Source organism: Gymnogyps californianus, chromosome 3 (assembly GCF_018139145.2).
Source record: "Gymnogyps californianus isolate 813 chromosome 3, ASM1813914v2, whole genome shotgun sequence".
In the NCBI taxonomy this organism is placed as follows: domain Eukaryota; kingdom Metazoa; phylum Chordata; class Aves; order Accipitriformes; family Cathartidae; genus Gymnogyps; species Gymnogyps californianus.
The window spans coordinates 45,141,470-45,164,135 of NC_059473.1; the positions used below are offsets into that span (position 1 = coordinate 45,141,470).

The window sequence follows — 22,666 nt, forward strand, 5'->3', positions numbered from 1 at the left end:
CAGCCAGTCTGCAATACTGAGTACTACTGGTAGGATTCACCTCATCTAACTTTAAGCCATCTAAAATTTGGGTATGAAGTCTCAGTAGATTGTTGGTGTGGCCTCTGTATTCAGGGGAGAGGACAATCCACTTCATCCTTCCAGCTGTCAGGAAGAAATCTTCCCCTGGGGCACTCGTATCTCTCTGCCAACCATTGACAGCCTAGATGATACACTAAGACTACATGGTTAAATTTAGATGAGGCGAGTCCTGGCCAAAATAACTGCTCAGAGTCCAGGTGCCTGCTTGATTGAAAGTGGTAAGGAGGAAGTGTTTTATTTAAACGTTAACACAGCACAGTTCTGGAAAGCTTTTATACTAATGGACTCCTTACAATGGGGTGACACTGCACGTAACATTTTCAGACTGATAATTGCACTCCAGTTTTGATGAAAAGGTTTCTTTGTAAGTTGAATTTAAAATGTGGTGTGTAAAGCAAGCCCCAGAGCAACCTGATTTAACTTTTTAGAAGTCAGCTCTGCTTGGAGCAGAGGTTTAGACTGGATGACCTCCAGAAGTCCTTTTCAATCCAAATTATTTTACAGCTCTCTATACATGTACAACTGTGGTACTAAACCTCTAGCTCCTGGTCTGCTTTTCTTTCCAAATTTATGCGTTACACAAAGTGTGACAAGTCCCTCTTCAGAAGTCCCTCGTGAATAATGCACGTTAAGAATCCCATGCAGTTTCACAGAATGACATTCCTAAATCAATTTTTAACTTTTTTCATCTGTCACTTCAAAAAATAGCTGAAGTGTTACTTAGCAATTTGCTAAACTAGTTCACTTTTTCTTCCTTTCTTTCTTTCTTTCTTTCCAGCAACTCACCGAGACCTGCGAAGCAACCGATGCTACAGAACCTAGACCACGGCGAGAGGCAGGTCCGGCCCATGCCATATTCATGAGTCGAAACCTGGAGTGCAGAAGGGCCAGCCAAGAAGATATGGCCCTGGAAGACACCGCTTCTCAGCAAAGCCTGTCTGAGGAGCAGTAAGGAGTACTTCTAGCGCAAGGGCCACGCGCTTCTTAGAATTAAATAAAGACAGAGTTAGGTCAGGGAGCTGCACATGGGTTTAGGTTCTTTCAAAAACCTCCAAATGTTTATTTTTCTAACTTCTACACAAGAATACTATGGGGCAGATGTTCTTCAGCTAAAGGCCTTGGCATGGGTAAAGTTGGAAGATGTCCTAAAAAACACACAGTGCCACTTCACCTCAGGTTCTTGTAAATCCTAGAACAACAAATACAACCGGTTTAAGGTTCCTTCCCCTGGAATGGTTGGAATCACAAATGAATACAGTGGGAAATATTAATACAACTCAGTGAAAAGCACACAAGACATCTCTTCCTGCCATAACTAAACAGCTGATTGCATGCAAACTAATTGGCATTTGATATATAACGTATAGCAAAAGGCAGCTTTGAAGAGAAGCAATGACTACATAAAAGGACAGTAGAACATGTACTGTAACATTAGAGCTAAATCTGATTTTTTTTTTTTTTCCAACAGCAAATCTCTTGTTTTTCTTTAACATGTTATGCAGGTGGTAATTCTGAATAGCAACATAGCATCACAGATTGATATACTGCATGCAGCCATATTGAAATATTGTGTGAACAAGCCATGCTACACAGATTAACAAAAGCCAAGTGTGAGAAAAGAAAGCATCCAGTGCATGGAAAGCCTTCAAAGCATATGGTGCACCTTATTTGCAAAGAAAGCAGCTTTGCATAAACAGCTGCTCTTAGGTATTATCTCATGCTCCTGTTTGGTTTACAGCAGTGTTTCTCAAATTCCAGGCAACAGCCCCCTTGGGAGTTCCAAAAGGGCCCAGGGGAATCCTCCTCAAGGACAGGAAGGTGCAAAGCAGGCTGTAATTATTGTCTGGAAGTGTTTATATTAGGAAAGGAACAGCTAAATGCCTTTAATTGTTGGACACAGCTCAGTGTCCATAAACACTTGTAGCCAGTAATTACAGAGCGTTCTGATTTCCCTCCCCCAGAGAAACTGAGCTGCTGCCAATTTAATAGTTGCATAAAGACAGACGATGCAAAAAGGGAGGCCACGCTTTCACAAAGTTTGAGAAACACTGATTTACAGGAATGCATGACTACTCTGGAAGCCTAAAAGGCTACAAGAAATCCTTCCTCTACTAAACACACACGTGCGTGTTCTCCTCATTCTTTTTTTTTTTTTTTAAATTAAAAACATTGCAGCTATCAATGTCTTGCTGTTCCTCTTTACTGTAACTACCATAGATTGTTTCTAATTCTCAACATGATGATGTGCAGCCAGGCTGTCTTGTCCCAATTAACAAGCAAGATTTAATAAGAGATGCTGTAGCTAAGTCTCATTACTGTTAGGCAATACACAGTTGCATTCTGAGCTTCCTACTGTGCCACACTTAAGATCATAAGTAGTAGAACTAAGTAACACCTAGTGAAAATAAAACGTTTTGTGTGGCAGCAGTTTTTGGGTTTTCTTTTTTATTTTGAATGGTTTTCACTTGCTTTCTGCCTTATGAAATTGAGAAATTGTTTTTATTTCACTTCAGATCTCCATGAATTGATTATTTATAAAGCTCAGCACAACCTAGGCAAAATTCTGCTCGTGTTCGCAAGGGCAAAAGCAGAGTATTCATGTACAGCCCCCTAAGACACATGGTCATCTGTACAGTTCAGGCCCTACTACTGTCTCCTCCAGCATCCAGGTGTGATGTGGAAGAGGAAATTGAATGCAGCTGCTCCCTTCTGACCATATCTGGTAGATCCCACCTCTCCTCCCACCACCCTGCTCATGAAGTGCTTCGTTAACAAATGAAGGATGGAGGTTATGCGGGTAGGTAGAGGGCTCTTACTAACAGCCACCAGCCCCATTTCTGCTTTGGGGGCTTTTGCGTGGCAGTCTACTAAAATAAACCATCACGGCTTTGTCTTCCTAAACCCTGCCTTGCGTGGAGGCAGGGCAAACAAGCGGCTGTGGAAAGCAAGAGAAACTTGCCCATACTGAGTTAACCTCACTTAGGCCTCCAATTTTCACATCTTTAACTTAAATTTGAATCAATTTCCATCAAAAATAAGTAGCTCCAGTAGTCCCAATCAACGTAAATTATTCTATGTATCCAACTCAAGCATATTAAACCAGACTGGGAAACAGCTGCACAAATCCTTCCGGCAGCAAGCCGCTCTATCTGCTTAGCATGGACCGAGGCCCAGCAACACCACCTTCCCCCAGCGCCACACCTTCTGTAAAGAGACTCTACCATCTCCACGGCCTCTGGTACTGCACCCTAAGATAACGCAGCTGCCTCACAGTTCCTGACTTAGTTCAAGCCACTGGCCCCTGGAGCATAACTCCTTGGGGACAGCAGTGTGCCATGAAGCCCAGCCTCCTGCTGCACAGGGTGGCTGCCAGGAAAGGCATGTCCTTTGTTGAGCGTACAAGCAGGGCAGAGCAGGAGTCAAGGTAAGATTCAAAAATGAGTTCCTTTTCGTAGCCATGTCTTATACAGTTTTTATTTTGCCTTAAAGTTGTTACTGTAGCATAGTGGGTTGAAAAAAACCCAAGAGTGACCATTAACAACAGTAACAAAGACAAATAATTCAAAGATGACAGCACAAACTCTCCCACGTTACATTTCTCCATAATTTTGGAGATAGTCTGCTGTTATTAAGAAGACTACTGCTATATGCAGTGTTTTTAAATATGGGCCAATCCTACAGAATAATTAGACATGATGGTTAGAAATAAAACCTGGAACTAGGTATGAGGTTGTATTGATTAAACACATCTTAGACCTCCCCCATGTTTGCATGAGGTATAGACCTGATTACTCTGTACATGACAGAAGATGCATTTAAAGCTCTGATGCACACAAACCTAACAAATAGGTACCTCACCTTTAAACAAGGCCTAATTTCAACAGTAAGCTGCTCAGAACAGCTCTGCATAGCACCAAAAGGCACCCGAATCCATAGGAATGCTATTCTCAGCACCAGTGCCTACAGATACACAAAGGCTTTAAGCCATACTTTTATTCCTGAAAGACCTAAGCAGCTTGATACTTAAGCTCACACACGAGGTGCTTCAGAGTTGCAAGATGGAGGCACCCATGACACCTCAGGAACCCCACTCCTTGGGCACTTCCGGGCTCTGAATGAAAAGCAAAGGCAACTTTCACTGCTTGTAAGTCAGCTGCGGCACTGATGACGATAGGTCACACGATGCATAACGCTGTTAAAACTTGGCCCTGAAGTTGCTCAGGCTGAACAGTTTGCCTACATGTCTGAACTCTTACCACAGCTGTCATGCAGCAAGGATGGCCACCACCACCACCTAAGTACCTTTTATATACAGCTCCGTTTTGTGTCAGTTTTGAAGATTCAGGTGCTGTGCTTGAATTTTTCCAGAGCTGCAGAGGCCACTTACTCAGCAGAGGCTGAAGGCAGAAGCCTGCCTGATGCTCGTTAGCCAGCCCAGAACCTTCTTGTTTCTCCAACCGGACAGCAGTGACACTCCCATCTCGCTAGCAAGCTGAATGCATCCTTTGAGGAAATCAAGCACTCAATCCACAAAAGCATTTGGTACATGCGGTTCTTTCACAGCAATGTCAGAAGGGATGAAGAGATGGAGGCCCTGTCTGCCTCCCCCCAGCTTAACCCCAGATAACATCACCATTGCTGAAAAGAAACATGGGGAGTCATTTTATCCACACTGGCTCAGCGGGGCCCTCACAACCAGAGGGCAGAGAGGAACACATCCACTACAGCAGGCTACAGGAAGGAGGATAATGACTATATGGTAAAACAAGCATGAACACCGTACTTCAGCCCTGTGTGGGATACCTACCCCCCTCCCACTTCATTTTCCTAAACTTAACTTTCACTAATAGGCTCTTGTAGTAAAAGCCAGGTGCTACACTCCTAAGGGTGAAACATGGCCCAAAGATCTGGTAAAAAGACTTTTAGTAACATTTTACCAAAGCCAACCACAGGCTGCTGAACTGCTCACATCCACCAGGTACGCAGGCAAGCCCCAGCCTGGCCTTGAGCCTGGCTGCTTCCCACCACAGCAAGCAAGTAGGAAACCGTGATGGGCACAATGTACAAAGTTCGTTTCTGTTCATCCAAAAATACAAATGCCGGAGGTCCTGCTGCTCCCTCCATTTTGAAGTGCCACACAAACTTCTTCTATGTGAGGAACTGGAGTTCTCGTTGAAAAGTCTCACCTCATTCCCAGAGACAGAAAATCTTGGCATTCATTGCATTTAAGACAAATGTTAACAAAAAGGACTTACCAGTGTGAGTCTTTTTCCCTCGACAAGATGGCCAGATACTCTCAGTATCTATGATTGACATTCTGAAGCTATTAAGTTCTTAGGAGTCTCCACGATGTCATTCACAGCTTTTTTTTAAAAGCTATTTATTAGAATAAAGCAAGAAGTGTCATCTGCATTTGGCTCCAACCCACCAACTGACTGCTCTTCTCTTGCTGCGGAATTTAAGTTAAAGATTAGCTGAATTTTGTGCAGCTCATTTTAGAAGATTAGAATTACCAGTGAAATTCTCCAGCATGTAATAATCATCTTCTCATCAATGCATATTTTTTAACTACCCAATTATTGCCATATTTAGATTACTCCCTGGATTGGGAGCTGGTATTTAATTACAGTGTTTCACTAGTGCTTGTACATCCTTAAATCTGCAACACAGACATATTACTTATAATTAACTTTGCAGTCGGTCCAGTGTTAAAGATTCACCTCTCATTCAGCCTTCTCAGAGTTTTTTAAGTCAAAAATTGCCTAATGCATGATAAATAATGCAGGCCCTGTTTATTCCATGCTGTGTGCAATTTTATGTTGGAATTACAAGCCTCCTTGCCAAAAACGTCCTTGATTCTCAGGCTTTGAGAGAGTAATTGGTACCTCATATTCTCCCCTTTTTTGCACCAATTAAAACCTGCAGGTGCGCTAATGCTGTCATCTGGAATCTTGCTGGTACATCAGAGGTTATTTTCACCAAATGTGTGCTATTAGTAAAATCGGCCCATCAGGGGAATTGTGAACGCTCTGTTGTTGTTACAGTGCTCTCAAGGCCTTCCAAATATTTTACTAGTTCAAGACCAGACAATAAATTTTTACCTCTAAAGTAAACACAGGGTGTCATAAAAACCAAGTTCAGTTGGAAATACTACTTTCTCACTCACTCGATGCATATTTGAAACAGGCAAATAATTTCTTCAGGACTGTCTCAGATTTAAAGGCCAGACATGACTGTTACGGTCATCTTGGATCTCCTGCTGAACATAGACCACAACATTTCTCTTTATTTCTCTTGAAAAGCACTCTAGCTTAGAGAGAAGATGGGCTTAAAAAAAGAACAACAACAAATTAAAGACGCTCACCAATCTTGAGATAGGTAGCAGAAAGGAAGAGCCACTCACGTCAGTAGCAAAAATACCCTTTGATTTAAAGGGCTGATACTTCACTCACAGTTCCAGTGAAAGAAAAATCCACCTCCATTTTGGAGGTTTTTCCAGTGACTAACTACCCTCACTACAAAAGGTCCTCCTTGCACCATGAGACAATGGCTTAGAAGTACTGTAAGCACACTGGTCAAAAGTTCTCCAAACTTCTTGTTACGATTCTTTTTTTTTTCCAGTCTATTAAATGATGGGACTACAGTAGGCATCATGGCACTATATGCAGGGCAATATATCTACATTTATGAGGAACAAATACCACTTTAAGTGATGAACTCCCAACAATACTGGCTCAACTGGAATTTGGAAAACTGCACTCTGCCATCACTCCTGAAGGAGCTCCCCTCCCCAGCCTCTACAGAGAAGTGTCAAATATCTCCAATTTATTTAGCTTTAAAAGTCAGTCCTCATTTAAGACTCAGCTGCAGTCCCCCTAAAACCTGGCTAGACTTTGGGTAATTAAATAATCATTGAAAGAACTATTCTTTTGTAGCATATTTTACAGCTTAAGAGACTTAACACTGAAACAGTAGGACATCCAACATTAAAGTGCAGAGAGGTTTCTGTTCCAAAGCCTATGCCACACAGCCCTGAAAAAGTTTACTTTGGTCCCAAGTCCTTCGCCTCTAACAAGGTGTCTTGTCTCAGTAAGATGCCTCAAGTAATTAAGGGATTAGTGATACCTTCAGGGCACAGCCTTATTTTGCAAAAAGCAGCCAGTAGCCGTACCTTCTCAAAGGAGTGGGACCCTAAGAGGATTTCTCTTTTTCCCAAATATGATGAAGACGATACTACCATCCAAACGGATTTGGGCAGAACGGTAGTGTGTCCTGGTTTCGGCTGGGATGGAGTTAATTTTCTTCCTAGTAGCTGGTACAGTGCTGGGTTTTGGATTTAGTGTGAGAATGATGTTGATAACACACTGATGTTTTAGTTGTTGCTAAGCAGCGCTTATCCTAAATTAAGGATTTTTCAGTTTCCCATGCTCTGCCAGCAAGCAGCTGTACAAGAAGCTGGGAAGGAGCATAGCCAGGACAGCTGACCCGAACTAGCCAAAGGGGTATTCCATACCATAGAACGTCAGGCTCAGTATATAAACTGCAGGGAGTTGGCCGGGAGGGGCAGATCGCTGCTCAGGCATCGGTGAGCGGGTGGTGAGCAATTGCATTGCGCATCACTGGTTTTTTTCCTTGGATTTTATTTTTTTTCCTTATTTTGTTATATTCCTTTTCATTACTATCATTATTATAATATTTTTAGTAGTAGTAGTATATTTTATTTTACTTTAAACTGTTCTTATCTCAACCCATGAGTTTTACTTTTTTCAATTCTCCTCCCCATCCCACTGGGAGGGGGGAAGAGTGGGGGAGCGGCTGCGTGGTGCTGAGCTGCTGGCTGGGGTTAAACCACGACATAGTGTAACGGGGCAGTCAGGGAACAAGGCCATGGCATCCTTTAACATGGCATGTACCTCCTACCATCTGTGGAGGGGCAATGTTTGTACCAGACCCTCGTTCTGAATATAGGAAAGAGAAAGGATATTCCCTCCATGCTCCCAGCTGTTTCCAGGGCACCTGTAAAAATGCCTGTCCCCACCCAGCCCCCTACAACTTTGGGTGTCAGTTTTACAGAAATAAATAACTGAAATGATATTTGAAAATGCCTTTAAACAGTTTGCTCATTTTAACAGTTGTTGAACAGAACAGAAAAAAGTTAAGAAACAACAGAATTCTTAACAACTTTTTACAGCCAGAGATGACCATAAATCGTACAATGAACAAGTGTGCACCCGGGAGGGAATTCTGTTTTCACAACATGCAAAACTGATTAAGTGGTAGCTCTTTTCCTGAACACATTTGCACACCTCATAGGGAAACACATTGTCTAATATTCTCAAACACTTCTTATTTCACCATTAACCATTAAGCATGTACAGAACTGAATAAGGAAAAAAACCCAACCAAACAAAAAGTATGAATAAACATAACAGATTGTAAAACCCATATAGACAAATGCAGTATTAAGTCGATCCTGACTTAATAAACTCTGCATGAAAAACACAAGTCAAGATTTGACTGAATTTCATGGACTTGAAGATTTATATATATAATTTTTTTTAAGGGGGTGCGAGGCAGGATTGCCATCAGAAACTTGAAAATAAACCCAAAATGCAGCCCTTTGTCAACTACTGTCTGCGCCACTTAGGAGAGGGTCGAGTTGGTTATTCTTCCTCCTGAAGTGGAATTCTGTAAGTGTCACTTGGGACTACAGGAAATTTCCTTGCAATTCTAGATAACCCTTCTTATACTGCAACTGGAGAGAGGGGTGTCTGGGGGTAGGAGGAGAGCATCTGCTTATTCCTTCTACCTCATGAATCGTCAGCACCCATGCTGAAACACACCTGGACACACCTAAGCTGGGTCACCGACAGTGAAGATATTTCTGCATAAACCAGGCGGAGCACACATACATTTTGGGCAGGGATCTGTTCTGTTACACCAAGGCTAAGTTCCAGATACCGAATTACTCTCCAGGCAGAACAGTCCACATCACGCTCTGAAAGACTAAGATCTCAAACAGATTTGACAGTTAATTGCTTTTACATGGTGTAATGAGGATCAGAGTCAGACCACCTAACTTCCAAATACCCAGATTAGAACTGGATGTTAACTATGCATTTGTTCAATTTTTTGAATGGACCGGCTTGTGAACTGAATAAACAAGAATCCTGCTATCTCATTTTCACATTTTAGAGTATTACCAGCTTTACCTTGCTTACCCTGAAGGCTCCAGCAAAGCCTCCAGGGGCTAAAGCAGGAAGGACAGACTCTAAAACATCCGCAAAATGTTGTAATGTTTTGTTAAAATAAAAGCTTTAGTGTTTACAGACAAGAAAAGGTCTTCATTTTCTGCAGGAATCTACAGCTGCCAAGATGTCTTGCAAAATGCTGTTTCTGTTTTCCTTACTAACCTAGAGAAAGAGAAATTAAAACTGATGTAATTTGATGAATAACCTCTATATGAGTGTTTACTTTAAAAACAAACAAAGCAGAAATTCAAATGCATTTCTTTCTCAGTGGAAGAATGTTAAGTGTCAAACACCTGTCTTCTGCTACTGAGAACACAATAAGCTAAACCCATAAACCTGCATATGTAATTGAATATTCAGTGATCTTTTTGATTTAATTACCCACAGTATTTTGCTGTATTATTCAGGGCTTGAATAACTAACAAGAATCACTCGAAGAACCAGCATGTACTTTTGTCATTACTAGAAATCCTTTTCAATTACCAAATACAACTTTCCTACTATAAAGTGGAGTTCTTATGCCTTCAGTACCTGAAAGAATTGTATTTATTAGGATGACAGACCTAGTCAAAAACATCTGCAATGAAAAAAATTAGAACAGGCTTAGCAGTGCAACTCTGTTCTGACAAACCTTAGCACTGCAGCATAGAAACACCTTGAAAAAGAAACAAGACTACTTGAGAAAGCTGGGGGGGCTTCTGTAGCACACTGAGGTACGCCTTTGATTGATCAGTCCATGGAAATGTTGGGCTTTAAGACCAGTACATGTGAAAATCCATACAGTCCAGTGTTCTCTCTTTTGCTGGGCCCATCTGCATCGGAGCACGTGCATATGACTGTAAACTGCCAAGCAAATGCTAGCACTTGCTAGTCAGCTCAGCTCCCCGATGCAGCAACAACAGAGCACAGAGCTGGCGGGGAAGTGTGTGTGGGGGGGTGGGGGGTGTAAATTACCCCTTCTTGATAGGCCGAGTCCTGATACAGAGCCCAGTGACCCACAGTGCCACGTTACTAACTCAACCAAAACCTGGGGAGATGGCTGGGCTGGTGAAAGGGTTAACAAGCAATTGTGAAGTGTCAGCAAAAGCCTCATTTTAAAAAGCCTAAGAAATTTTCCCCACTGTTCAGATCCCTGCAGAGAGGGCAGGAAGAAATCAGACAAAGACAGATGAGCCAAAAAAAAGTAAGGGCGTTTATATTTTTAACAAAGTTTGAGAAATGCTCTTTGACAAGGAAGGAGAGACACGACACTATGCATGGCATAAAACTCTCTACCAGCAAGGTTTCACTGCATTCCCTGTAGCTGCATTTAAGATCTGAGCACAAGGGTTTGTATCCCTTTCAGTACTACAGTCAATACTGAACAGGAGAAACTATTATTATTATTTTAAATAGGTGACAGTCCTACCTGAAGAATTTGGCCCTAGGAGCCTACTACTATTTACAGTCACAGACATCCTATCCAAAGGCTGGAAATCAACACTGTAAAACCTAGAGATGGTGGTCTCACCTACGCCAATTGAATTCAAGACAGCAGATCGACATGGGACTGATGAAAAAGTGACATTAAAAAAAAAAAAAAAAAAGGGGAATGAAAGGGAAGATCTGCCTGAAAATGCTGCTGTTTTTATCGAGTATCATTCCAAGTCTATTATAAGATAAACACAAAACCCCACAATAACAAAGAGAGCAAGACAACAAAGAATGGAGTTGCTCTTCAGTAAGGCTATTGAGAGACCCCAAGGTAAACAAGGCACAGAGCACAGATCAGCCAAACTCTAAATCTCACAGCAAGTGTCCTGATACCCTGACTTTCAAAGGACCTTCTGAACATTTAATAGCTCTTCCCACTGTCTCACAGCCAACAAAAACAATACTACATTTTATCTATCCCTTTTCCATACCTACAGGCCAGAAGTCCAGTGAGAGCAGCAAGAGAAAGTGCCAAGTGCTAGGAAATTTTCACAACTGTTTTACAAAGGCTGCTTGATAGATATAAGTCTCCTCTTAAGATCTGGAGACATTCTGTGCAGGCAGCTTTCCCAGACAGAACAAATCTCCCAGTATCGGTACTGAATGTACAAACAGATGGGTAGATTTTTAGACAGGGAGTTGACAATAACTGTAGATGCTGCTTATACTAAGCATTTAGGTAATCTGCAGGAAACTACCACCTAGACTCCAAGCAGGCAACAGTGGAGGACAAAAGCTTTCCTCCCCTAACTGTTAAAGTACTGCCAAGGAAACCCCTCTTGTACAGTCTGTTCAAATGGAACCTTTTCATCTTCTGATCCATTTAACTATTTATTTTCTTTCTTAAAAGGCATATGCAACCAAACTTCACTAATGGGTTTCACGGAAGCAAAATTAATAGATGGGAAAATGGGAGAAAATGAATATGTGCCAGCTGCTGAGGATAATCCGATCCTATTTATGACATTGTGTCTGCAAAACTACACAGACTCGGGCAGTGCAAAAAGAGCCTCTGCAGTTTCACTGGAAAATTTAGTTCTCAGCAAAATGGAATTGGGCAACAATGGAAAGAAATGTGTTAAACATCAGAGCTCCTATCGTTAAGTGCTCTAAACATAATGAATTACACATTTGGGACCAAATCCTCAACTGCTTTTAGGGCATCTGGGCCCATTTACACCAACTGAATATGCTTTGAAGACAGAAGGGACTGTAAAACCCCAAACAGCTGTCTCTATGCACTTAGCGTCAAACATCAGAACTGTCCTTGTGACATTAAGAGAAGGATGAGAAAACTCTGCTGAGTTACTTCAATGCAGCCTAAGGCCACATTAAGCGACAAAGCAGGTGGAACTTTTTTGCGAGGTAGCCACCTACTTCTGCACACTTCCAGGCACCATAAAAGTCAGTAAAAAATTACTGACCATGAGCTATTTGGGCACTCCAGGTTCTCCCCATGCCACAGCCCTTGAAGAACATAGCTGGTGACCCAGTATTTGCTTCAGCTAGTAACACCTCTGACTCCCCACGCGCAGGTTCTGTTCCTGCTCATGCACATGTTTTAACTAGCTGGGAAAGAGCATGTACTGTGTCACTGGAGCAAGCGAGACAGATGCTCTCCTGCACAAGACTTTAGCATAGCAGGTCTCTGCCACCTGGGAACTATTGCAGTCTGTCACACATTTCACACCTGTGCTTTTGGCTAACGGATTCACCAGAGAACTCTATTTAAACAAAGAAACCTGCATGTCCTAATCTCAGCAGCATACACAGGATGGCTCATTTTTTTAGTAAAGTTTTTTTTAGCTAGAGAAAACATTGCTCCAGTGAGATTTACAGGAAGACTTTTGCTGGCTGTAGTCAGTACTTAAGAGAAAGATGTATCTGCAGACTGATACAGCTAACAACCCAGGGCTGAGTGGCACATGCCCTCACAACATCACCTGATAAAAAAAAGACAGTGGAAGCCTCAAAAGCTTCCCTGAGAAGCCAAATGCTGTTTTCTAGCACTCTGTTTCCTCCCCTGAGAGGACCAAACACACACTATTGCCTTGCCATGACTGAGCCTAAGCACCGAATGACTGTTACTTTCAGTGAGGCATTCTCCATTCCCTCTTCCCCAGTCCTACCACTGTAAAGCAAGTCATATAAAATTCATATTCATGTGCATCCCTGTTCAGCAGCCTGACAACTAACACACATCAGCTTGTCAGTGGGAAACCTGGGGTTTTATCTCTGAAAGGAATGGTAGGAGTCGAATGCTTATGTGAGGAAAGGAATCTTCTCTCATCTTTGCTCCTAGGATTGCTTTAGCACCTAATTAAACAGGCATTTAATTTAAAAAACATAAATTGAAGATGATACTGGGACCACCAACTAAAACAAAGCTGAGGAACTTTTCTGACCACTACAGTTTTATTAATCTCACTTTGAAGAGGAAAAAAGAAGATAGAGGCTTTGCTTTCTCTGCAGTAATTAAGATAATTCAGTATGAAGTTGTTGAGATAGGGTTTTTTCCTTCCTCATTCACTTGGATGAGAACAAAGTAAGCATTCTCACTGTGATGTGCATCTGATAAAGAACAGGCTGCAACAGTATACTGCTCTACAGCATATTACCCCTGTTAGTAAGCCAGGATGTGTAAGTCCCACTTATTGAATTTATAGAGATGCACAGTTCAGTTTTGGTTATATGGCTTTATTCTCTACTACAAATAGTACACACTGAGCAGAAAAATAAATCGAAGGAGTGGAGGCTGCATTTAGCTTGTTTTTGTGAAGCATCCAGGACACTTACAGATGTTAAGGATACCTCACGCATGTATTCCTGCGAACAGGCTATGTTTTGTTGTGGTAAGTTTTTGAGAATCTCCCTGTAACTGATCAGAAATGCAATTTGAGACCCTAATATTCTGAAAATTATGTCTCTAAAAATAACATAATGAATTCCAAAATTGGTTCACTAACCCCAGAGAAAGTACACTCCATTTACAAGTGTCTTTCTTCTAGAAATCATTTCTGCAAACTCCACTGCTGCCTTTTTTTTTTTTTTTCCTTGAATACGATTACTGGTAATATTTCTGCAAGCCAGTCTGGAAAAAAAAAAATATTTAAAAATCTGACTGTACTTTAAAAGATTTAACTCTTAGGAATAATGAATACTTATATGGCAATAATACTACAGCAAGAAAACCTTTTAAAACAACTATATCATTACTTCTACAGCCCCTCACAAGCAAAGCCAGCTGTGTGAGACTGCTACAGTAAGTGCCAAATGTGATTTTTTTTTTAATAAGGTGAACACCTGCCCATTAAGAATAAAATGGAAACTAAAAAACTTATTTCATACAAGCTACCCACAGCTATCAATTGGTAGTAACAATTAGTTTTTAAACAGAGCCAAATACAAACCAGCAACCTAGAACAGAAGACTCTTTAAGGATATTACTCACATTGAACACTTTAACATCTTTCCTACTTCTTATTTCTTCAACAAGATCCAGTGGCTTTCCCTTAGGTATTGGAATAGTTCCAAGCACCACGGTCCCTGAGCCGGTCAGCGTTTGACGAACAGCTTGAATAAAAGCCTGGCTGAAGAGTTCCATTTTACCAATCTCATCTATGACACAAATTTTTTTCTCTGCATCACTGCCATGGTTTACCTGTGGAAGAATGCATCAAGAGACTGTAAACAACACAGAACTCAGAACAAGCAACAGAAATAATTTCTATGCTAATAAAAAAATACCTCCAAAAGAAATCAATTCAATTGTAATACTGGGGAAAGTGGAATAGTCCAGGCTCCTGCTGGTAACTGACAGACTTACAAATCTATCGTTTCTATTTCAGCACAGATTTTTGGAAAGATGAAAATGTATGTACAGCATAAATACCAACTACAATAGAAAATATCCATAATATCAGTTTTCCTTCAAAGCAGAATTCTCACAATGGTCCCATACGAGCTATTTGACAATTAAGAACTGCACTTTGCCTCCCAGCAGCTCTCAATCAATCTGAGGGACACTGATTTTTCAAAACTTCACTCTTCCCATCAAATTATGCATTTAGAATAGATCAATAACCACACAACACAAATATTTAAAAAAAAGACTTGCATTAAACCTAGATTTGGAAGTTTCTCCTCTTGTAGTTGGGTCAAAGGAGGATCAAAACTAGCATTTCTCTCAGAACAACTAGCTTTCTTCAAAGCTATCTGGGTAACAACCAAGCCGTTTCCAAGCCTCTCTCACATCAGAACAGTCACCTTCCATTTCTCTGTCGAGACACAGCTTGTTCTATAGTCCTACTCATCCCCCTGCAGCGTAGGATAGGCACCATACTAACAATTAACCACATTTGTGGTTTGTTTGCTTTCTTCATGAAGTGAATACTGTGCCAAACAGTACCGTGCTGCAGACTGGTGTGAGCAGTAGGGAAGTCTAGGAGAGAACATGGGTGATCGCCACTGAGGGAAAGGCAATTCGGAAAGCGGAGGAATTATTCAACAGAAAAGGAAGTGCACTGCCTACCCTCTCTTGGTAAAAGTAACTCCATTATTTATAGAAGTGAGGAGGAAATGAACTCAAGTCAAAACATCACTGTAAATCCATGAATATACACCAACACCAGCCATATTATAGAGAACCTTAAAGGAAAAAAAAAAAAGGAAAAAAGAATCGAAATGTTTTCCCTTGTGAAGGCAAAGTATTTGCTTCTGGGAAAGTGGAAGAACTGTATAACATGCATCCTAAAATCTTTTCAAGCTAAGTCCCTGCTGAGTAGCTGTTTTATCTAAAATCCTTTCATAGATCAGTGAACTAAAAAGCCAATACTAGTCACTAGGTCACACATTGAGAAATACAGCATTTTGCTTTGAAAAAAAATCCTCAGTCCTGCCTGGTAAAGTTTCCAGAACCAGAGAGATCATCCATTGTAGTATCCACCCCTGTTCTCACTGGAGTGAACGAGATCCAAGCCTTAAGCAATGAAGCTGTCCTCAAGACTACACGGGCACATGCCCACTCCGTGCTGCTCTCTGATCAAACCAGAACATACCTATGACTCTCCTGCCCTCATTCTTCATTTGTGTCTTCTTGGTTCAGTTCTATGATCTTCCTCATTCTCCTCCTCTCCCATTTTGTGCCACCTACATGCATGACCACATTCCCACAAAACTGATTAATAGCACTTTCAATGAGAACAGGGTCATGCACTGTCCGACCCTGCTGGCCCCTTTTCTTCTTCTCTTCACTCTCTTGTACTTGCAGAAAGCTATATAACAACCAGAAAAATTCAACACTGCTAACACCCTTCTAGCAAGATCTCTCCTGGACTTCACATTAATGCAGCAGTAAAAGAATTCAGAGTACAGCACTGGCTTAATGAAGTCTTTTTTACTAAACTATCCTTCCATTTACTAACATAGTAAATCAAGTTACAGTGAAATTAAACATATAAAGATTGTCCCATTTTATTCATATTTCCTTTCTCCCTTGCCCCCAATGTCTTTGCTTCCCTGCTCTCAGACTTTAATGTTCCTTGACAAAAACAAAAATCAGATCCTTGATCTCATTTTTGCTCCTTGCACTTCTTTGGTTTTTTGTTCTTTCAAAGTTCATTAAGAAGTCCCTTCTTCCTTGGCCCCTTGAGCTTTGGCAGTGTAGAAAAATCACAACAGGATTTTTTTAGTAGTACAGTTCAGCAGCTGCTGCACACTGTGATACGTTACTGCCAAAATCAGATCTGTTCTTGTTTAATTTTGGAGGGGGAAAGATTGGAGCGAGAGAGAAGAAGGAGCAGGAAAAAGGCAGTAACAGAATGTTAGGAGAAGGACAGGAAAAAGACTGTGTGGAAAGTCTTGTCACAGTCAGAGCACTCCTTGTGCAGCAGGCTAAATCCCAAATTATCAGGCTGCTATTATCAGTTAAAACCTCCCAGTCTGCAGGTACTTATACAGTGGTAATCAAAAATAACCACTGGATTCCAGAAAAAAATGCTTCTACTGGAAGAAGATGGGAATCAGAGCAAGAGGGAAAAAAAGGCTGTAAAGAAGAAGAGCAGCAGCAAAAGCCTTTTTCTGGGACCCACTGACTCCACCCAGTTCTGCGTGGTAAGCCACTCGTACATCTTGTTTGCTTTCCAATATGCAAGACAGTGGCATAGGAAGAAAATTCCTATCGGCTATGTCTCAGGCCAGACAGGACGATGTCAGATCAAGAATGAGAGGTGATTGCAACCTCTCCAACACCACAATAAGCACAAGAGAACAAGCCAGATTTGCCCCTCCAGCTTCCTGATCCTGAAGTCAATCAGAATCAGCGATACCCAAGAAACAGGCCATTTATTAATATCAAAAACTAGTGCTCTAGAAGGGCCTTCCAATAACACTGATTATCATAAAGCATCAATTTTCCAGCAGCTTTCATAGAATACTCACATTTCTCAGCATAGGTAGAACCAACTGCTCAAATGAAACAAGGTCTACAGCATACTGTCCGACCCGATATTCACGTCTTGAAGTAGAAGAATCAGAACTGAATTTGAAAAAGAGATACACAATTCCTTCTAAATAATGAGTTTAGTGAGAATTCACTGCAGTCATTTCAAGTGGATTCACGAGAAGTTATCCTAGTAAGTCAAATCCCCTTAATTCTTCTAAGAAAAGGAAAGAAACTCTGGAAACCATCCATTAAGTCACACTGCAGATAGCATACTTTCAGATAATAACTATACCATAAGCTACCTTCATGACTCTGTAAGGTCAAATCTGAACAGTGTACAGAAGGACAATGGGATCTAAAAGCCAGCAGGTATATTTACACTGAAATCAAAACACATGCCTGCAGTTCAGATCTTTGAATTTGGTAATGTGACACTACAGACAGCATCACAGCAGCAGCCCAAATCTCAGTATGGGCTGCAAAACCCTTAAACAATCGTGGAAAAATACTCAGTTTGCATGTGCTGCATCACACTGCCCTAGGTGAACCTCCTTTATTAACAGTATGTAAATTATTTAGTCAGATCAACTATGTCTGAATGAGGTGCTAACGTCACACCTGGACCTAGACTAAGTTTTGCACAAAGTGTGAAAAGCTAAGTCTAGTGAATCAGGAGAGACTGTGAGCCCCTCTGTGCTTCAGAGGCCTCCCTCTTAGTGAGGCTCTGAAACCCTCTTTTTCTTAAAATTCACGTGTGGGTTTTGCGGGCCAGTCAGTGGCTCTTTAAAACAATGTTATACGAGATTTCCCTTTTATTTTCCACTTCTGTCTCTGTAAATTAGCTGGTGGAAACAAAAAAGTCTTCCTCCCTGCCTACAATAAGCTACTTACTGTATTCCAAAGAGACTTGGCCTCACAATAAAAAGCTCGGCAGTCCTTCCTCTCTATCTGGTGTAAAATAGGCAGTAAGAGAGAACACCCTTCCCTAGCACGTTTTCAGTATTTCACTATGCAATAGAGACACTGTTTACATACACAATACAGGTATCAGCTGGGACACGAGAACTGACCAAAGAACCTGACCATGAAAGCCTTACGTGTGCTGGAAATCACCTTCTGGAGGAACATTTAACATGCCAACAGACTGGAGCAGAAGCATAAAACAATGAGCCACTTACAGTTATTAAAACCTCAGTACCTGACTCTAGATAAAGGTCCTCGTTTTCCAGACAAAGTGACAACATCAAATCCTGTTCTCCTGCCACCTTCTCTAACTTCCTCTGTGTAAAATCCATCAATGGGAATGCCCGAGGATTTTAGAGCTTGAGTGACTTTCTGGATCAAAGTAGTCTTTCCAACCCCTAAAAATGAAGAAGAAACAAAAAGCACACAGAATTAATCTTCTTCTACACTAAAAGTCCATTTTTAAACACCACAGTAATGATTCAGTTCAGTAGGAACATTGATTACTTTTAAATTTGCAAATTGGTTTTTTTTTAAATGGTAGGAAAGAACAGAAGCACCTTTTAAATTTCATCCTGTACTGACACTATAATGTTTTATCAGCCTTTAAGAAGTATGTCTACAGTGAAGTCACAACAGAATGGTACAAATATCCCAGGCTACCACTGAACCTGTTAGCTTAGATAGTATGCGGGCAGGCCACAAAGCTTGCCCCAAGGCAGGTAAATACACGAGCGCCATACTGTTACACAACTGATACCCAAGCTAGCTGGAAGACTGACTGATGAATCTCCCTTTCTACCACTGCTATTCACTACTTTTTAAGAATATAGCTGAGTTCATCCCCCTTTTAGATCATAAGGTCAAAGCTGACTGCTATTACCAGGAGCCTAACTGGCACAAAAGACACACTACTTCTACTGATGTCCTAGAAATCAGAAGCACTCAGTGCCCCTGAGACACCAGGTCCTACATGGCAAAAAGCATTTCCAACAACAGAAACACGTTTCTTATGGTAATTGAAGCAAGAGAGGTTTTGACTAGATACAGGGACATGTACCGTGAGGACAATCAAGCCCTGGAAGAGGTTGCCCAGAGAGGCTATGCAGTCTTCACATCCTTCACACAGGTTTTCAAGACCTGACTGGATAAAGCCTTGAGCAACCTGGTCTGGCCTCATAGCTGACCTTCCTTTACACCTCCTGAAGTCCCTTCTCACATGAATTATCCTGTGGTCCTATAATCCATTTTCTCACCTGAAGACAGATCCTTAAAATCCTCGCCACCTGATGTCTCCTAGCACAGTCTGATGTACCTTCTACGATGTGAACGCGGGCCACGTTCCAGACATCCTCTCTGTTCCCACAAGGCAGCTATTTCTTCTCGTTTGCCATAGTACAAGTACATCCCTTGACAATCTCCTTTTAAACTCAACTTTATTGCCTCTCACAAAATTTAGTGTTATCACTTCATTTTTAATCATTGCTGTAAAAAACCCAGAAAATAGAAAATATCCTGCAGAATAAACCTTCAAATTCCTGGACATAAGGAATATAGACCAAATGTGAGGTGCCTAAAGATGCCAACAGAAATAATTTCAACGTGCACATACCAAATTCCTCCCTTAGATTTTTAAGCAGATTTAGGAACTACTTTCTTAACAGTCAATATCAATGGCAAAATGTTCTGTGGCTTCAAGGGCACCTAGTCAAACTATTAAGCAAACTTTTCAAAATTGAAGCCAAAGGGATTCCTGGCATTTGAACAACAATAAAATGACAAATGTGGCACCATCAGTATCTACCGTCTTTCTGAGGCCTTGTCTCTATAAACGAATTTATACTAATTTGGCTAAGTAGATTTGCTATCTCTAATTTGGTTACCTTCATTCAGTAAATTGCCAAAGAAAGCTAAAACAATTCAAACTAAGTTTAAGAAAGCTTAAAGTTATACATTTAGCTAATCAAAACAGTACATTCAATTTCAGTTAAATGAACAGAGACAAGGCCTAAGCAGGCCTAACCTCTGCGTCTCCTGGAGGGCTGCCTTTATTCAAGTGGATGGGAAGACAGAATGAAGTGGGTGGAATGTATTGCTATCTCAGACTAGCAGTAACATTTTAAATTAATTCCAGACAAGACAGGCACCTGCAAAAGGTTCACAAATAGGAGAATTAGGCCCACTGCTTTACTTCCAGACCACAAAAGAAAGCTTTGCAATCATAATAACTGGTTTATTTCTTTATCAACCTTATAGTTTAACCCTCATACTATATCCCATTCTACCTCCACAATAATCAGATTCCCCTCCCATGATAAACTACTCCACCACTTCAATCAAGGCCTGCCCATCTGGGATACCAATTATTAACCTATAACCGAGCATTACTTAGGTTGGAAGCGCTAAATCACAATTAAGTTACAGAAGAGATGAACGCTCAGAAATTATTAATGGCTGCAGTTTAACTGAAGCAGGATTAGTTGTCCAGCGGTTTTTTTTTTTTTTCCCCTCAGCATTGAACTGCAGGGCAGGAGCCAGGGCCAAAGCAGTAGCGTCTGGAAATGTACATCACATGGGACTGGACCGAGAGCTAAAATGGAGTTTCGTTAGGAACAAATTAATGAACGCAGCAGCTCTGACCTCAACAGGCGACACCCGGGGAGGGGAGCAGCTACCGGCCTGCACGCCGGCAGCCGGGGTTACCTCGCAGGCAGCTGCCGGGCCCGGCTGCAGCAGGAGGCGCTCCCAGGGCTCCGTCACACCCCTGGCCGCTGCTGGGGCCCGCCAGCAGGTGCCTTCCCCTGGCTCTAAGCGCTTCACAGCCCCGCCAGCCCCGCGCAGGGCGGCTGGCTAGGCCAGGCCAGGCCGAGCCAGGTCCCAGGGCGGCCCCAGCGGCCGCGCCACCTCCCCTTGCCCCGCTCCCCAGGCTGCTCCTGCCCCCGTTACCTGGGGGTCCCGTGAGAAAAACGTGCTTGGACATGGCGGGGGGCTGCAAACCGCGCTCCGCCCTCTCCCCCACCCGACGCGGCCCGCCTGGCGGCAGCACCGCACTGCACCGCCCCCTCGCTCCGCCCTTGGCCCGGCCCGGCCCCGCACCGCCTCCGCCTTCTGCCCGCGGGGAAGGGCTAACCGTGGCGCGGTGCTTCGCAGGCAGCCGCGGTAAAGCGGCACGGAGCTCCGCCGGCCTCCGCCCCCCCCTAGCGGCACCCCGGGAGGTGCCCGTGCCGAGGCCCTGTGCCGGCGGTGCCTGACATGGCGGCTCTTGTGGCCTTGAGTCGCAGCGGCTGACGCGCGATTTTAATTGGCCGGTCCCGAAAGGGTGTCGGGCGGTTACAGCGCCCAGGCAAGGGTTTGCGCGCAAGCCCTGGCAGCTGCTGAGGGGAGCCCGGCCTCTCCCGTGGAAACCCCCGGGCGGGGATTACTCCAAAGCCGCCCCGGGCAGGCGGTGCCTGCCGGCGGCCCGAGGAGAGCGGGAGCCGCTGTGGGCAGAGGGCTCGGGCGGTTGACGCCGAGGGACGATGGGCCCTGCCCGGCCTGTGGCGGCCTCGGAGGCGCGGCCCACGGGTGGGCCGCTGCCGTGGTATTTCCCAGAAGATGGACATTATTTAAGGTTAGGGGAGAGGGGAAAAAACAATTAATTTCCTAAATGTGGGTCAGCATTTTCTTTATCCGGTCAGCTTGACCTATTTAATTTCTGAATATGTTAAGAAAGCTCTCCTTAGAGCTTTTTACCCATTTCAGTAAACAATGTACTCCAGCATGCAGCAAACCAGTCAATTAAAAGACGACCGGGTTGTCTGATACCTCAATGCAGACAGCAAATGTAACTAGGGGGTTAATATACAACTACGGGGTTGTTACAAAGCTGAGCAAATTGGGTCACAAATGAAAAGGTTTGGCAGATTTAACAAAGACACTGACAGACATCTGTCTGCATCCCAAAACACCATATGCATGTGGCCTCCTTATTTGTTTAGACTCAGGTGATGGGGAGCTGTAAGAGAGCGGGGAAAAGGATTTTTGTGTGGAGGGCTGCAGTGCACAGGCAGAAGTCTGGGTGAGGCGATGCCCTGCCAGCGAGGCGTACTGATCCCTGCCTGGCTGTAAGCACCAAAATGGTTACCCAAAAATACTGAGCTATGAAAGGGATACATCCTGGTGGTTGCTTGCTTCAGCTAGAATGGATCTCTTCAGGTTCAGCACATCTTTGTCTGGCTTTCATTTTCAGTAATTTCCCAAGGATTTAAAGGTGATTCATCATTTTCACAAAGATAATGAGTATCCTTTTCAGCCAGATGAAATGTGTAGATCAGCAGGTAGAGTGTACGTCACAATAGACAGGTATTTCCATAAATCGAACGAAATGTTTTTGATATGGCTACTCTTCCTTGTATTGTTTTATATTCTTAGCAGCATGAAGAGCAACCCTCTATTTAGTGATTCTGCATCTTTAAAT

General features: G+C 42.6%; 2 protein-coding genes across 4 annotated transcripts in view; one reads left to right on the forward strand and one right to left on the reverse strand.

The window, feature by feature from the left end:
• Nucleotides 1-2,494, forward strand: part of PCNX2 (pecanex 2) — a 162,162-nt gene extending 159,668 nt beyond the window's left edge. Inside the window, exon 34 of the mRNA XM_050893555.1 lies at nucleotides 860-2,494. Within this exon, the coding sequence (XP_050749512.1) occupies nucleotides 860-1,033 (174 nt within the window). The 3' untranslated portion in view covers nucleotides 1,034-2,494. The remainder of the gene's footprint in view (nucleotides 1-859) is intronic.
• A 5,676-nt stretch (nucleotides 2,495-8,170) lies between these two features.
• NTPCR (nucleoside-triphosphatase, cancer-related) lies at nucleotides 8,171-21,212 on the reverse strand. Of its 3 annotated transcripts, none has more exons than XM_050893867.1 (5): nucleotides 21,157-21,212; nucleotides 18,446-18,608; nucleotides 17,244-17,340; nucleotides 14,257-14,466; nucleotides 8,171-9,494 (listed from the first exon to the last, which is right to left on the reverse strand). In XM_050893867.1, exons 1-5 carry the CDS (start codon nucleotides 21,188-21,190, stop codon nucleotides 9,426-9,428), a joined length of 573 nt encoding a protein of 190 aa, XP_050749824.1. In that variant the 5' UTR covers nucleotides 21,191-21,212; the 3' UTR covers nucleotides 8,171-9,425. The 3 variants fall into 3 exon arrangements, with proteins under 3 accessions (XP_050749824.1, XP_050749827.1, XP_050749825.1); XM_050893868.1 differs by lacking the exon at nucleotides 8,171-9,494 and adding an exon at nucleotides 13,854-13,896; XM_050893870.1 differs by lacking the exon at nucleotides 14,257-14,466.
• Nucleotides 21,213-22,666: the final 1,454 nt, after the last annotated feature.

Coding starts and splice junctions, on each gene's coding strand:
- NTPCR (XM_050893867.1), bottom strand. CDS start 21,190: ATGTCCAAGCACGTTTTTCTCACGGGACCCCCAG. Junction 17,341..18,445: donor GGACCTTTATCTAGAGTCAG/GTACTGAGGTTT, acceptor TTTCAAATTCAG/TTCTGATTCTTCTACTTCAA. Junction 14,467..17,243: donor TTCTACCTATGCTGAGAAAT/GTGAGTATTCTA, acceptor ATTCTTCCACAG/GTAAACCATGGCAGTGATGC.